We start from the raw sequence: 14,890 nt of genomic DNA on the forward strand, positions 1-14,890 counted from the left end.
AGGGTGACTCCAGGGTCTGTGTTGTGCATGTAGCTTGTTCAATAACGGTGGCTCCTGGGTGTGTGTTGTGTAGTAGCTAGTTCACTGAAGATGGCTCCAGGGTCTGTGTTCCGTAGTTGCTAGTTCAGTGAGGATAGCTCCAGCTACTGTGTTGTGTATGTAGCTAGTTTAGTGTGGATGGCTCCAGGGTCTGTGTTGTTGTATGCAGCTAGTTCAGTGAAGGTTTCTCCAGGGTCTGTGTTGTGTATGTAGCTACTTCAGTGAGGATGGCTCCAGGGACTGTGTTGTGTATTTAACTAGTTCAGTGAGGTTGGCTCCAGGGTCTGTGTTGTGTATGTAGGTAGTTCATTGAGGGTGGATCCAGGCTCTCTGTTCTGTTTGTAGCTATTTCAGTGAGGATAGCTCCAGGGTCTGTGTTGTGCACGTAGCTAGGTAAGTGAGGGTGCGTCCCGGGTCTGTGTTATGTGTGTAGGTAGTTCATTGAGGGTGGCTCCAGGGTCACTCTTGTGTTTGTTGCTAGTTCAGTGAGGATGGCTCCAGGGTCTCTTTGTATATGTAGCTACTTCAGTGAGGCTTGTTCCTGGGTCTGTGTTGTGTAATAGCTAGTTCACTGAATATTGCTCCAGGTTCTGTGTTCTGTAGTCGCCAGTTCAGTGAGGGTGGCTCCAGGGTCTGTGTTGTGTGTGTGTTGGTAGTTCACTGAGGGTGGCTCCAGGGTCTCTGTTGTTTTTGTAGCTAGTTCAGTGAGGATTCCTCCAGGGTCTGTGTTGTGTATGTATCTAGTTCAGTGAGGATGGCTCCAGGGTCTGTGTTGTGAATGTAGCTAGTTCAATGAAGGTGGCTCCTGGGTCTGTGTTGTGTAGTAGCTAGTTCACTGAAGATGGCTCCAAGGTCTGTGTTCTGTAGTTGCTAGTTCAGTGAGGATGGCTCCAGGGTCTGTGTTGTGTATGTATCTAGTTCAGTGAGGATGGCTTCAGGGTCTGTGTTGCGTATGTAGCTAGTTCAGTGAGGATGGCTCCAGGGTCTGTTTTGTATTCGTAGCTAGTTCAGTGATGATGGCTCCAGGGTCTGTGTTGTGTGTGTAGCCAGTTCACTGAGGATGGCTCCAGGGCTTGTGTTGTCTATGTTGCTAGTTTATTGAAGATGGCTCCAGGTTCTGTGCTGTGTATTTAGCTAGTTCAATTAGGATAGCTCCAGGGTATGTGTTCTGTAGTCGCCAGTTCAGTGAGGATGGCTCCAGGGTCTGTGTTCCGTAGTTGCTAGTTCAGTGAGGATAGCTCCAGCTACAGTGTTGTGTATGTAGCTAGTTCAGTGTGGATGGCTCCAGGGTCTGTGTTGTTGTATGCAGCTAGTTCAGTGAAGGTTTCTCCAGGGTCTGTGTTGTGTATGTAGCTAGTTCAGTTCGGATAGCTTCAGGGTCTGTGTTGTAATTATAGCTGGTTCCGTGAGGATGGCTCCAGGGTCTGTGTTGTGTATGTATCTAGTTCAGTGAGGATAGCTCCAGCTACTGTGTTGTGTATGTAGCTAGTTCAGTGAGGGTGGCTCCTGGGTCTGTGTTGTGTACTAGCTAGTTCACTGAAGATGGCTCCAGGGTATGTGTTCTGTAGTCGCCAGTTCAGTGAGGATGGCTCCAGGGACTGTGTTGTGTATGTAGCTGGTTCAGTGAGTATAGCTCCAGGTTCTGGGTTGTGTATGTAGCTCGTTCAGTGTGGATGGCTTCAGGGTCTGAGTTATGTAGTTCAGTGAGTATGGCTCCAGGGACTGTGTTGTATATGTAGCTAGTTCAGTGAGTGTGGCTCCAGTGTCTGTGTTGTATATGTAGCTAGTTCAGTGAGGATGTCTTCAGGGTCTATGTTGTGTTTGTACCTGGTTCAGTGAGGATGGCTATAGGGTTTGTGTTGTGTTTATAGCTGGTTCAGTGAGCATGGCTTCAGGGTCTGTGTTGTGTATGTAGCTTGTTCAGTGAGTATGGCTCCAGGGTCTGTGTTATGTATGTAGCTTGTTCACTGAGGATGGCTCCAGGGTCTGTGTTGTTTATGTTGCTAGTTTATTGAAGATGCCTCCAGAATCTGTGCTGTGTATTTAGCTAGTTCAGTGAGGATGACTCCAGTGTCTGTGTTGTTTATGTATCTAGTTCAGTTAGGATAACTCCAGGGTCTGTGTTGTATATGTAGATAGTTCAGTGAGGGTGGCTCCAGGGTCTGTGTTGTGTATGTAGCTAGTTCAGTGAGGATGACTCCTGGGTCTGTGTTGTGTTGTAGCTAGTTCACTGAAGATGGCTCCAGGGTCTGTGTTTTGTCGTTGCTAGTTCAGTGAGGATAGCTACAGCTACTGTGTTATGTATGTAGCTAGTTCAGTGAGGATGGCTCCAGGGTCTGTGTTGTTGTATGCAGCTAGTTCAGTGAGGGTATCTCCAGGGTCTGTGTTGTGTATGTAGCTATTTTAATCAGGGTGACTCCAGGGTCTGTATTGTGCATGTAGCTAGTTCAGTGAGGATGGCTCCAGGGTCTGTTTTGTATTCGTAGCTAGTTCAGTGATGATGGCTCCAGGGTCTGTGTTGTGTATGTAGCTCGTTCACTGAGGATGGCTCCAGGGTTTGTGTTGTCTATGTTGCCAGTTTATTGAAGATGGCTCCAGGTTCTGTGCTGTGTATTTAGCTAGTTCAATTAGGATAGCTCCAGGGTCTGTGTTGTGTTTGTAGCTAGTTCAGTCAGGGTGACTCCAGGGTCTGTGTTGTGTATGTAGCTAGTTCAGTGAGGATGACTCCAGGGTCTGTGTTGTGTTTGTAGCTAGTTCAGTCAGGGTGACTCCAGGGTCTGTGTTGTGTATGTAGCTAGTTCACTGAAGATGGCTCCAGGGTCTGTGTTCCGTAGTTGCTAGTTCAGTGAGGATAGCTCCCGCTACTGTGTTGTGTATGTAGCTAGTTCAGTGTGGATGGCTCCAGGGTCTGTGTTGTTGTATGCAGCTAGTTCAGTGAAGGTTTCTCCAGGGTCTGTGTTGTGTATGTAGCTAGTTCAGTGTGGATGGCTCCAGGGTCTGAGTTATGTATGTAGCTACTTCAGTGAGGATGGCTCCAGGGACTGTGTTGTGTATGTAGCTAGTTCAGTGAGGTTGGCTCCAGCGTCTGTGTTGTGTGTGTGTTGGTAGTTCACTGAGGGTGGCTCCAGGGTCTCTGTTGTTTTTGTAGCTAGTTCAGTGAGGATTCCTCCAGGGTCTGTGTTGTGTATGTATCTAGTTCAGTGAGGATGGCTCCAGGGTCTGTGTTGTGAATGTAGCTAGTTCAATGAAGGTGGCTCCTGGGTCTGTGTTGTGTAGTAGCTAGTTCACTGAAGATGGCTCCAAGGTCTGTGTTCTGTAGTTGCTAGTTCAGTGAAGATAGCTCCAGGGTCTGTGTTGTGTAGTAGCTAGTTCAGTGAGGATAGCTTCAGGGTCTGTGTTGTATTTATAGCTGGTTCCGTGAGGATGGCTCCAGGGTCTGTGTTGTGTATGTATCTAGTTCAGTGAGGATGGCTCCAGGGTCTGTGTTGTGTTTATAGCTGGTTCAGTGAGGATGGCTCCAGGGTCTGTGTTGTGTATGTATCTAGTTCAGTGAGGATAGCTCCAGCTACTGTGTTGTGTATGTAGCTAGTTCAGTGAGGGTGGCTCCTGGGTCTGTGTTGTGTACTAGCTAGTTCACTGAAGATGGCTCCAGGGTATGTGTTCTGTAGTCGCCAGTTCAGTGAGGATGGCTCCAGGGACTGTGTTGTGTATGTAGCTGGTTCAGTGAGTATAGCTCCAGGTTCTGGGTTGTGTATGTAGCTCGTTCAGTGTGGATGGCTTCAGGGTCTGAGTTATGTAGTTCAGTGAGTATGGCTGCAGGGACTGTGTTGTGTATGTAGCTAGTTCAGTGAGTGTGGCTCCAGTGTCTGTGTTGTATATGTAGCTAGTTCAGTGAGGATGTCTTCAGGGTCTATGTTGTGTTTGTACCTGGTTCAGTGAGGATGGCTTTAGGGTTTGTGTTGTGTTTATAGCTGGTTCAGTGAGCATGGCTTCAGGGTCTGTTTTGTGTATGTAGCTTGTTCAGTGAGTATGGCTAAGGGTCTGTGTTATGTATGTAGCTTGTTCTGTGAGGATGGCTCCAGGGTCTGTGTTGTTTATGTTGCTAGTTTATTGAAGATGGCTCCAGAATCTGTGCTGTGTATTTGGCTAGTTCAGTGAGGATGACTCCAGGGTCTGTGTTGTTTATGTATCTAGTTCAGTTAGGATAACTCCAGGGTCTGTGTTGTGTATGTAGCTAGTTCAGTGAGGATGACTCCTGGATCTGTGTTGTGTTGTAGCTAGTTCACTGAAGATGGCTCCAGGGTCTGTGTTTTGTCGTTGCTCGTTCAGTGAGGATAGCTCCAGCTACTGTGTTATGTATGTAGCTAGTTCAGTGAGGATGGCTCCAGGGTCTGTGTTGTTGTATGCAGCTAGTTCAGTGAGGGTATCTCCTAGGTCTGTGTTGTGTATGTAGCTATTTTAATCAGGGTGACTCCAGGGTCTGTGTTGTGCATGTAGCTAGTTCAGTGAAGGTGGCTCCAGTGTCTTTGTTCTGTAGTAGCTAGTTTAGTGAGGATTCCTCCAGGGTCTGTGTTGTGAATGCAGCTAGTTCAATGAAGGTGGCTCCTGGATCTGTGTTGTGTAGTAGCTAGTTCACTGAAGATGGCTCCAAGGTCTGTGTTCTGTAGTTGCTAGTTCAGTGAGGATAGCTCCAGGGTCTGTGTTGTGTAGTAGCTATTTCAGTGAGGATAGCTTCAGGGTCTGTGTTGTATTTATAGCTGGTTCCGTGAGGATGGCTCCAGGGTCTGTGTTGTGTATGTATCTAGTTCAGTGAGGATGGCTCCAGGGTCTGTGTTGTGTATGTAGCTGGTTCAGTGAGGATGGCTTCAGGGTCTGTGTTGTGTTTATAGCTGGTTCAGTGAGGATGGCTTCAGGGTCTGTGTTGTGTATGTATCTAGTTCAGTGAGGATGGCTTCAGGGTCTGTGTTGTGTATGTAGCTAGTTCAGTTCGGCTAGCTTCAGGGTCTGTGTTGTATTTATAGCTGGTTCCGTGAGGATGGCTCCAGGGTCTGTGTTGTGTATGTATCTAGTTCAGTGAGGATGGCTCCAGGGTCTGTGTTGTTAATGTATCTAGTTCAGTGAGGATGGCTTCGGGGTCTGTGTTGCGTATGTAGCTAGTTCAGTGAGGATGGCTCCAGGGTCTGTTTTGTATTCGTAGCTAGTTCAGTGATGATGGCTCCAGGGTCTGTGTTGTGTATGTAGCTAGTTCACTGAGGATGGCTCCAGGGTTTGTGTTGTCTGTGTTGCTAGTTTATTGAAGATGGCTCCCGGTTCTGTGCTGTGTATTTAGCGAGTTCAATTAGGATAGATCCAGGGTCTGTGTTGTGTATGTAGCTAGTTCAGTCAGGGTGACTCCAGGGTCTGTGTTGTGTATGTAGCTAGTTCAGTGAGGATGACTCCAGGGTCTGTGTTGTGCATGTAGCTTGTTGAGTGACGGCGGCTCCTGGGTGTGTGTTGTGTAGCAGCTAATTAACTGAAGATGGCTCCAGGGTCTGTGTTCTGTAAGTGCTAGTTCAGTGAGGATAGCTCCACCTACTGTGTTGTGTATGTAGCTAGTTCAGTGAGGGTGGCTCCTGGGTCTGTGTTGTGTACTAGCTAGTTCACTGAAGATGGCTCCAGGGTATGTGTTCTGTAGTCGCCAGTTCAGTGAGGATGGCTCCAGGGTCTGTGTTGTGTTTATAGCTGGTTCAGTGAGGATGGCTTCAGGGTCTGTGTTGTGTATGTAGCTAGTTCAGTTCGGATAGCTTCAGGGTCTGTGTTGTATTTATAGCTGGTTCCATGAGGATGGCTCCAGGGTCTGTGTTGTGTATGTATCTAGTTCAGTGAGGATGGCTTCAGGGTCTGTGTTGCGTATGTAGCTAGTTCAGTGAGGATGGCTCCAGGGTCTGTTTTGTATTCGTAGCTAGTTCAGTGATGATGGCTCCAGGGTCTGTGTTGTGTATGTAGCTAGTTCACTGAGGATGGCTCCAGGGTTTGTGTTGTCTGTGTTGCTAGTTTATTGAAGATTGCTCCAGGTTCTGTGCTGTGTATTTAGCGAGTTCATTCAGGGTGACTCCAGGGTCTGTGTTGTGTATGTAGCTTGTTGAGTGACGGTGGCTCCTGGGTGTGTGTTGTGTAGCAGCTAGTTCACTGAAGATGGCTCCAGGGTCTGTGTTCTGTAAGTACTAGTTCAGTGAGGATAGCTCCAGCTACTGTGTTGTGTCTGTAGCTAGTTCAGTGAGGGTGGCTCCTGGGTCTGTGTTGTGTACTAGCTAGTTCACTGAAGATGGCTCCAGGGTATGTGTTCTGTAGTTGCCAGTTCAGTGAGGATGGCTCCAGGGACTGTGTTGTGTATGTAGCTGGTTCAGTGAGTATAGCTCCAGGTTCTGGGTTGTGTATGTAGCTCGTTCAGTGTGGATGGCTTCAGGGTCTGAGTTATGTAGTTCAGTGAGTATGGCTCCAGGGACTGTGTTGTGTATGTAGCTAGTTCAGTGAGTGTGGCTCCAGTGTCTGTGTTGTATATGTAGCTAGTTCAGTGAGGATGACTCCTGGGTCTGTGTTGTGTTGTAGCTAGTTCACTGAAGATGGCTCCAGGGTCTGTGTTTTGTAGTTGCTAGTTCAGTGAGGATAGCTCCAGCTACTGTGTTATGTATGTAGCTAGTTCAGTGAAGGTGGCTCCAGTGTCTTTGTTCTGTAGTAGCTAGTTCAGTGAGGATTCTTCCAGGGTCTGTGTTGTGAATGTAGCTAGTTCAATGAGGGTGGCTCCAGGGTCTGTGTTGTTTAGTAGCTAGTTCACTGAGGATGGCTCCAGGGTCTGTGTTCTGTAGTCGCTGGTTTACTGAAGATGGCTCCAGGGTCTGTGTTGTGTCGTAGCTAGTTTAGTGAGGGTGTCTCCAGTGTCTTTGTTGAGTACATCGCTAGTTCAGTGAGGATGGCTCCAGGGACTGTGTTGTGTATGTAGCTGGTTCAGTGAGTATAGCTCCAGGGTCTGGGTTGTGTATGTAGCTCGTTCAGTGTGGATGGCTCCAGGGTCTGAGTTATGTACTTCAGTGAGTGTGGCTCCAGGGTCTGTGTTGTATATGTAGCTAGTTCAGTGAGGATGTCTTCAGGGTCTATGTTGTGTCTGTATCTGGTTCAGTGAGGATGGCTTTAGGGTTTGTGTTGTGTTTATAGCTGGTTCAGTGAGGGTGGCTTCAGGGTCTGTGTTGTTTGTGTATCTAGTTCAGTTAGGATAGCTCCAGGGTCTGTGTTGTGTATGTAGATAGTTCAGTGAGGGTGGCTCCAGGGTCTGTGTTGTGCATGTAGCTAGTTCACTGAGGATGGCTCCGGGGTCTGTGTTCTGTAGTTGCTAGTTCAGTGAGGATAGCTCCAGCTACTGTGTTGTGTATGTAGCTAGTTCAGTGAGGATGCCTCCAGGGTCTGTGTTGTGAATGTAGCTAGTTCAGTGAGGATGTCTTCAGGGTCTATGTTGTGTCTATATCTGGTTCAGTGAGGATGGCTTTAGGGTCTGTGTTGTTTAGTAGCTCGTTCACTGAGGATGGCTCCAGGGTCTGTGTTCTGTAGTCGCTAGTTCACTGTAGTTGACTCCAGGGTCTGTGTTGTGTTTGTAGCTAGTTCAGTGAGGATGGCTCCAGGGTCTGTGTTGTGTCGTAGCTGGTTCACTGAGGATGGCTCCGGGGTCTGTGTTCTGTAGTCGCTGGTTTACTGAAGATGGCTCCAGGGTCTGTGTTGTGTCGTAGCTTGTTCAGTGAGGGTGGCTCCAGGGTATGTGTTGAGTACGTCGCTAGTTCAGTGAGGGTGGCTCCAGGGTCTGTGTTGTTAATGTAGTTAGTTCACTGAGGATGGCTCCAGCATCTGTTGTTTATGTAGCTAGTTCAGTGAGGGTGGCACCAGGGTCTGTGTTGTGTAGTAGCGATTTCAGTGAGGATGGCTCCAGGGTCTGTGTTGTTTATGTAGCTAGTTCAGTGAGGGTGGCTCCAGGGTCTGTGTTGTGTGTGTCGCTGGTTCACTGAGGATGGCTCCAGGGCATTTATTCTGGCACTTTGGATTCTGATGGTTTGCTATATATTGGCAGTCTGACAAAGTTCGGAAATCGGAGGAGGTCCTGAAGCGTGAATTGAGGGAGCTAGATAGAATCCTGAAAAGCAGGACTTCCAGGGTAGTAATCCCTGGATTGCTGCCTGTGGCATGTGCCTGTGAGGGTATCAGTAGGCTGATTTAGCAGATGAGTGCGTGGCTGAGAAGCTGATGGAGGGTGCAGGGTTTCAGCTTTCTGGATCACCTGTACAGCAGGGATAAATTACACCTGAACTAGAACGGAGCAATATCCTTGTGTGCTGGCTTGCTCGAACTGTTGTGGAGGGTTTAAACTGATTCGGAAGATCAGGTTGGTGCTGATTTTGGATCCCGACAGAGACAATTTGTAGAATGCCTATAAGATTCCTTTTTAGAGCAGCTTCTGATTGAGTCTATTTGGGGATCAGCTATTCTGGATTGAGCATTGTGTAATGAATTGTATTTGATTAGGGAGCTTAAGTTAAAGTAACCCTTAGGAGGCAGTGACCGTAATATGATTGAATTTGCCCTGAAATTTTTGAGAGAGAAGCTAAAGTCAGATGTATCAGTGTTACAGTGGAGTAAAGGGAACTACCGAGGCATGAGTGAGGAGCTGGCCAAAGTTGATTGGAAAAGGACACTAGCAGGGATGGTGGCAGAGCAGCAGTGGCTGGAGTTTCTGGGAGCAATTAGGAAGGCACAGGATAGATGCCTTCCAAAGGCAAAGAAATATTCAGAAGCCAGAATGACAGCCATGGCTGACAACGGAAATCAAAACCAACATAAAAGCAAAAGTGTGGGCATATAATAGAGCAAAAATTAGTGGGAGGTTAGAGGATTGGGAAGCTATTAAAATCCAACAGAAGGCAACTGAAAAATCCATAAGGAATGAAAAGATGAAATGTGAAAGTAAGCTTGCCAATAATATCAAGAAGGATACCAAAAGTTTTTCAGATATATAAAGAGTAAAAGAGAGATGAGAGTGGATATCAGACCACTGTAAATTAATGCTGGAGAGGTAGTAATGGAGGAGAAGGAAATGGTGTATGAACTGAGTTAGTACTTTGCACCAGTCTTCACTCTGGAAGACATAGTGATAGTCATACTTTATTAATTCCAGGGGAAATTGGTTTTCGTTACAGTTGCAAAAAACATGAGAGGCATGCTGGATGTTTGAGATTGTTGAACCAGAAATGAGGGCAGTTGCTATTACTGGAGAGAATATGATTGTGAAGCTGAAAGGTCTGAAGGTAGATACGTCACCTAGACCAGATGCACTTACCCCCGAGGGGTCTGAATGAGGTAGCTGAAGAGGTTGTGGAGGCATTAGGGTTCTGGAAGACACAAAAATTACAAATGCCTCTTCACGAAGGGAGGGAGACAGTAGAAAAGAAATTATAGGCCAATTAGCCTGACCTCGGTGGTTGGGATGATGTTGGAGTTGAGTGTTAAGGATGAGGTTTTGGGGTACTTGGGGACACGGTTTAAAATAGGCCAAAGTCAGCATGGTTTCCTTAACAGAAAACCTTGCCTGACAAATCTATTGGAATTCTATGAGGAAATAACAAACAGGATAGACAAATTGGTGATATTGTGTACTTGGATTTTCAAAAGTCTTTTTGAAAGCCACGCACGAGACTGTTTAGCAAGATAAGAGCGAAAAAAGATACTAGCGTGGACAGAGATTTGGCTGATTGTCAGGAAACAAAGAGTGAGAACAAATATAGTCTTTTCTGATTGGCTGCTGGTGACTAGTGGTGTTCCGCAAGGGTCAATATTGGAACCGCTTCTTTTTACACTGTGAGTCAATGACATGGATCACAGAATTGATGGCTTTGTGCCCAAGTTTGCGGATGATATGAAAATAAGTGGAGGGGGAGAGAGTTTTGAGGAAATAGAGAAGCTACAGAAGGACTTCGACAAATTATGAGAATGGGCAAAGAAGTGGCAGATAGATTAGTGTATGGTCGTCCACTTTGGTAGAAGGAAGAAAAGCATAGACTGTTTTCTAAACGAGGAGAAAATTTAAAAATCTGCGGTGCAAGGAAGCTTGGATCGGTGGTGAGGAAGGCAAATACAATGTTAGTATTCATTTTGAAAGGACTAGAATATAAAAACAAGGACAAAATGCTGAGGCTTTATAAGGCACTGGTAAGACGTTACCTGGAGCATTGTGAGCGGTTTTGAGCCCCTCATCTAAGAAAGGATGTGCTGACATTGGAGAGGGTTCAAAGGAGGTTCACGAAAATTATTCCGGGATTGTAAGGCTCATCATATGAAGCGTCTTTCATGGCTCTGGAGCTGTATTACTGGAATTTAGAAGAATATGGGGATATTTCACTGAAGCCTTTTGAATGTTAAAAGGCCTTGATAGAGTGGTTGTGGAGAAGATGTTTCCATAGTAGGGAAGTCTAGGACCAGAGTGTACCACCTCAAAATAGAGGGACATTAATTTTGAATGGAGTTGAGAAATTTCTTTAGCCAGAGGATGGTGAATCTGTGTAATTCCTTCCTACAGGTGGGTGTGGAAACCAGGTCATTAAGTGTACTTAAGTCCAAGGTTGATAGATTCTTGATGAGTCAGGCCATGAAGGGTTAATGGGAGAAGGCTGGAGAATGGGGTTGAGAGGAAAATGGATGAGCTATGATCAAATGGTGGAGCAGATTGGATGGCCTAATTCTGCTTCAATGTCTTGTGGGTTGTTAGCCCCCCGCCCACCCCTCCCCCATCACAGCTGACCTTGGGACTGCCCATGGCGGAGTTGCATCCCGTGAAAGACAGAATTAAAAGAGAGTAACATGGGGTATTTAAGGGATTGCAAGACATGTTTAAGTAGTACTGGGTGTTGCCATATACCATTAAGTCAGGTGATATTTCAAAAGGGTGATGTGGAAAAGTAGAGACTGATGATAGATGATTGAAAGAAGGCAGTAGATGTGTTCATGGGCAGGTAGATACTCCAGTCACCCTCACATTAGAGCCAAACAAAAGAGGATGTTGCGGCCTGTTTTGTCAAAGGCTTCATGGAATCTGAAAAGGGTAATTGCCCCGATACTTCACCTGGTGCGCTTTCACTTTGAATTTGATGTTGGTCACTTCGGCTTCATCAAGCCATAGAACCGATGTACGTGCTGAAGGGTTTGTTTGGCCAGTAATAAGCGCTGCCAGACCAGTTCTCTCAGTCCCTTTAACTTACTCTTTCCCCAAACCCCTGCAAGTTCATTTGCTTAATTCGCCTTTCGAGGCAATGACTGGTACTGCTCCCACTAACCATACAGGCAGCAAATTCCAATTCAAAAGGGCCAAATAGCTAAAAGATTTCCCTCACGTTATCTTTGTATCTTTTGCCCAAAATATTAAATCCTTGCTTCTGTCCTGAACTGTCTACAAATGCAAACAACTTCTCTCCTTCAACCCAGTCTAATCCTTCATGCTTTCTCCAGCTTTATCAAATTTTACCTTTATTCTGAGGGTCTTTTATTTCCAGTCTAACTGGAATTTCTCACCCGTGGAATCATTTTGGGGAAACTGCTTTTGTGCAATGCCATGTACAGTACCAGTTCTGGAGTAAAGCTAATCTGTATGTGATAGGGGAGCAAAAATATGTTTCTGAGATTTGGAGAGGAAATGAAGATAACTGGTATTTAGTATGTATGGAGAGAGAGGATGGATTTTAAAAGAAAGCGATGATGAGTATAGTAATTTCAAAGGAAGAATCACAAGTAATGTGAGAGCCATAAAGGTAAGGTTGAGTCTTAACAGATTTATGGAACAAATGTCATGGGTGCAGGAGACCAGTCTCATGCCTGCACCTTGGGACCACTTTTCCAGTGGAGGCGGTAAAATACATTTATCTTAGTACCCCCTTGTTTGAAAGCGTTGGCAACCACTTCACAACTGTGCCTGCTGCTGCACCTCCAGCTGCTGAATGGCTAGTACAAAGAGGGGGACATGAAGGAAGGACAGCAACCGTGGGGCTAGGAAGGGGTAGGTCTGGCCCCACAGAGGTGAACCTCTTGGGAAGTGTGATTTGCTGGGCAAGGACATGGAGTGCTGGAATAAGACACACACCTGCCAACTGATCAAAAGGGATTAAGTGTTGATGGAAGGATGAATTTATGTGCTTCCACCCTGATGGTGAGATACTATGAGTGCTGCTGTTGTACAGCAAGGAGAACAAGTTTCTGGTTTCACTGTTTTCTGGAAACTTGTGGTTCAGTGTTATCTTGGTACGCTGAACCACCAACAGGCCTGTTGCTGCTCCCACACTTCTGAGTGGAGCTGCCAATGGTAAAGCTCCTGCTGGGTCTAATGGAGCACCCATCTTCCTTTCTTTTCCTAGATAAGCTGTGCTTCAACACGTTCTTCAACTTTGAGGACATGCAGGAAATCACCAAACACTTCGTTGTGTGCCACGTGGATGCCCCTGGCCAGCAGACAAATGCCTCACAATTCCCTGCAGGGTGAGTCCCACTGACATTTGCCATCAACTGAAAGGTCCTAGTATTCTCTCCATATTTAATATCATTCAAACTTTTGGCTTAATTCTAACCAATGAGTCCCGTTATAAGTGAATGTGTATGGAAATCATTTGATTGATATCGGTCAGTAACCCACTCCCCAGCATCCTGCTTTATGCATTAATTAATCAGTTTGTTTCCCATGCTTTATTGTCCCTGAGCAAAAGGTTGTAGCTGCTTCTCTAGTTGGTTACAGCTTATAGAATCCCACGGTGCTGTCAGATTGAGATCAAGAATTTTTACTCCGTTGCAAAGAAGAATGACAATATTTGTAGACGCCAGATAAGGCATTATTTATTCGCTTGTTTGTTTTTAAAGATACAGCACGGTAACAGGCCCTTCCAGCCCAAGGAGCCTACACCGCACAATTACACCCATGTGAACAATTAATCTACTAACCCGTACGCCTTTGGAATGTGGGAAGAAACTGGAGCACCCGGAGAAAATCCACGTGATCACAGGGAGAGCATATAAACTCCTTACAGATAGCAGTGGAATTAAACCTGGGTCACTAGCACTGTAATATCATTATGCTAACTGCTACTTTGTCACCCCATTACTTTATGCTGGTTTCCCATGTAGCACCCTTTCCTATCTGAAAATGCTTGGAATTCTGTTCCTTATACAAACATATTTTGGCACACGGAAGGTCAATTGACTGGAGTTTTTAGCATTCTTTATTCATTAGGAAAAATATTGCTGCCAAATGCCTGGGGAAAGAGGTTATACTCGTGGCAGTTCATAACTTTGGTCTGCAGCCCAGTGTTTGTTTAAGCTATTTTTCCAATCTTCAAGATTTAAGATTAAAGTTCACACATTTAAATTCAAGATTTAAATTCATGTGTTTCATTTAAGATCACATATTCATTGAAACATACAGTGCAATGCATTGTTTGCGTTAACAACCAACACACCTGAGGGTATGCGGGAGCAGCTAGCAAACGTCTCTGCATATTCCAGCACTAAAATAGCATGCCCACAATGCTTGGCAAAACAATACAGAACAGAGCAAAGTAGAAAACAACAACAGCAAAACAAGCCCTCCTCCTCCCTCCTCCCTCCCACCCACACACATGCACAGTCCTCTGACTCCAAGACAGGCTGTCTCCTTCAGCATTCAGCTTCGAACAGACTGATTCGAACTCAGCATGCAGATAATAGACAATAGGCAATAGGCGCAGGAGTAGGCCATTTGGCCCTTCGAGCCAGCACCGCCATTCACTGTGATCATGGCTGATCATCCACTATCAGTATCCATTTCCTGCCTTATCCCTATAACCTTTGATTCCGCTATCTTTAAGAGCTCTATCCATCTCTTTCTTGAAAGCATCCAGAGACTTGGCCTCCACAGCCTTCTGGGGCAGAGCATTCCACATATCCACCACTCTCTGGGTGAAAAAGTTTTTCCTCAACTCCGTTCTAAATGGCCTACCCCTAATTCTTAAACTGTGGCCTCTGGTTCTGGACTCACCCATCAGCGAGAACATGCTTCCTGCCTGCAGCGTGTCCAATCCCTTAATAATCTTATATGTTTCAATAAGATCCCCTCTCAGCCTTCTAAATTCCAGTGTATACAAGCCCAGTTGCTCCAATCTTTCGACATATGACAGTCCCGCCATCCCGGGAATTAACCTTGTGAACCTACGCTGCACTCCCTCAATAGCAAGAACGTCCTTCCTCAAATTTGGAGACCAAAACTGCACACAGTACTCCAGGTGTGGTCTCACCAGGGCCCTGTACAGCTGCAGAAGGACCTCTTTTCTCTTATACTCAATTCCCCTTGTTATGAAGGCCAGCATGCCATTAGCTTTTTTCACTGCCTGCTGTACTTGCATGCTTGCTTTCAGTGACTGATATTGGGCCTTTGATTACCCGAACAAACTCGCAGAGATTCGGAGACCCAGTGTTCTGGCCAGTGGAGCTCAACTTCCAGCATTCTGACTCAACCTTGGGCCTCGAATCTTATTCTTATCAAAGTGCCATCATAAACTAGAATTACCAAAGGACATACCACAATTTATGAACATCTTCCCTGTCCCATTCAAGAACTCTCAAAACACATCCCTGTACATTAAATCACAACCAACATAGACACAACAATGGTTAATTCATCTGTTTGAGTGGTGTTGATTGAAGGATGAATATTGACCAGAACAATAGACATAGTTCACCTTCTGCTCTTCAAAATAGGATCATGAGTTGTTTCATCTACTTTGGAAGTCAGATAAGGTATCGGTTTGACATCTCACCCATAACC

At 45.8% G+C, this 14,890-nt stretch overlaps 1 protein-coding gene across 10 annotated transcripts in view; it reads left to right on the forward strand.

Moving 5' to 3' along the window:
- Nucleotides 1–14,890, forward strand: part of ndrg4 (NDRG family member 4) — a 279,010-nt gene that overhangs the window by 206,020 nt on the left and 58,100 nt on the right. For all 10 annotated transcript variants that reach the window (XM_063066692.1, XM_063066695.1, XM_063066691.1 and 7 more), the window contains one exon: nt 12,456–12,576. In XM_063066692.1, coding sequence (XP_062922762.1) covers nt 12,456–12,576 — 121 coding nt within the window. The remainder of the gene's footprint in view (nt 1–12,455; nt 12,577–14,890) is intronic.

The sequence above is a fragment of the Mobula hypostoma genome, chromosome 14 (genome assembly GCF_963921235.1).
Source record: "Mobula hypostoma chromosome 14, sMobHyp1.1, whole genome shotgun sequence".
In the NCBI taxonomy this organism is placed as follows: Eukaryota; Metazoa; Chordata; class Chondrichthyes; order Myliobatiformes; family Myliobatidae; genus Mobula; species Mobula hypostoma.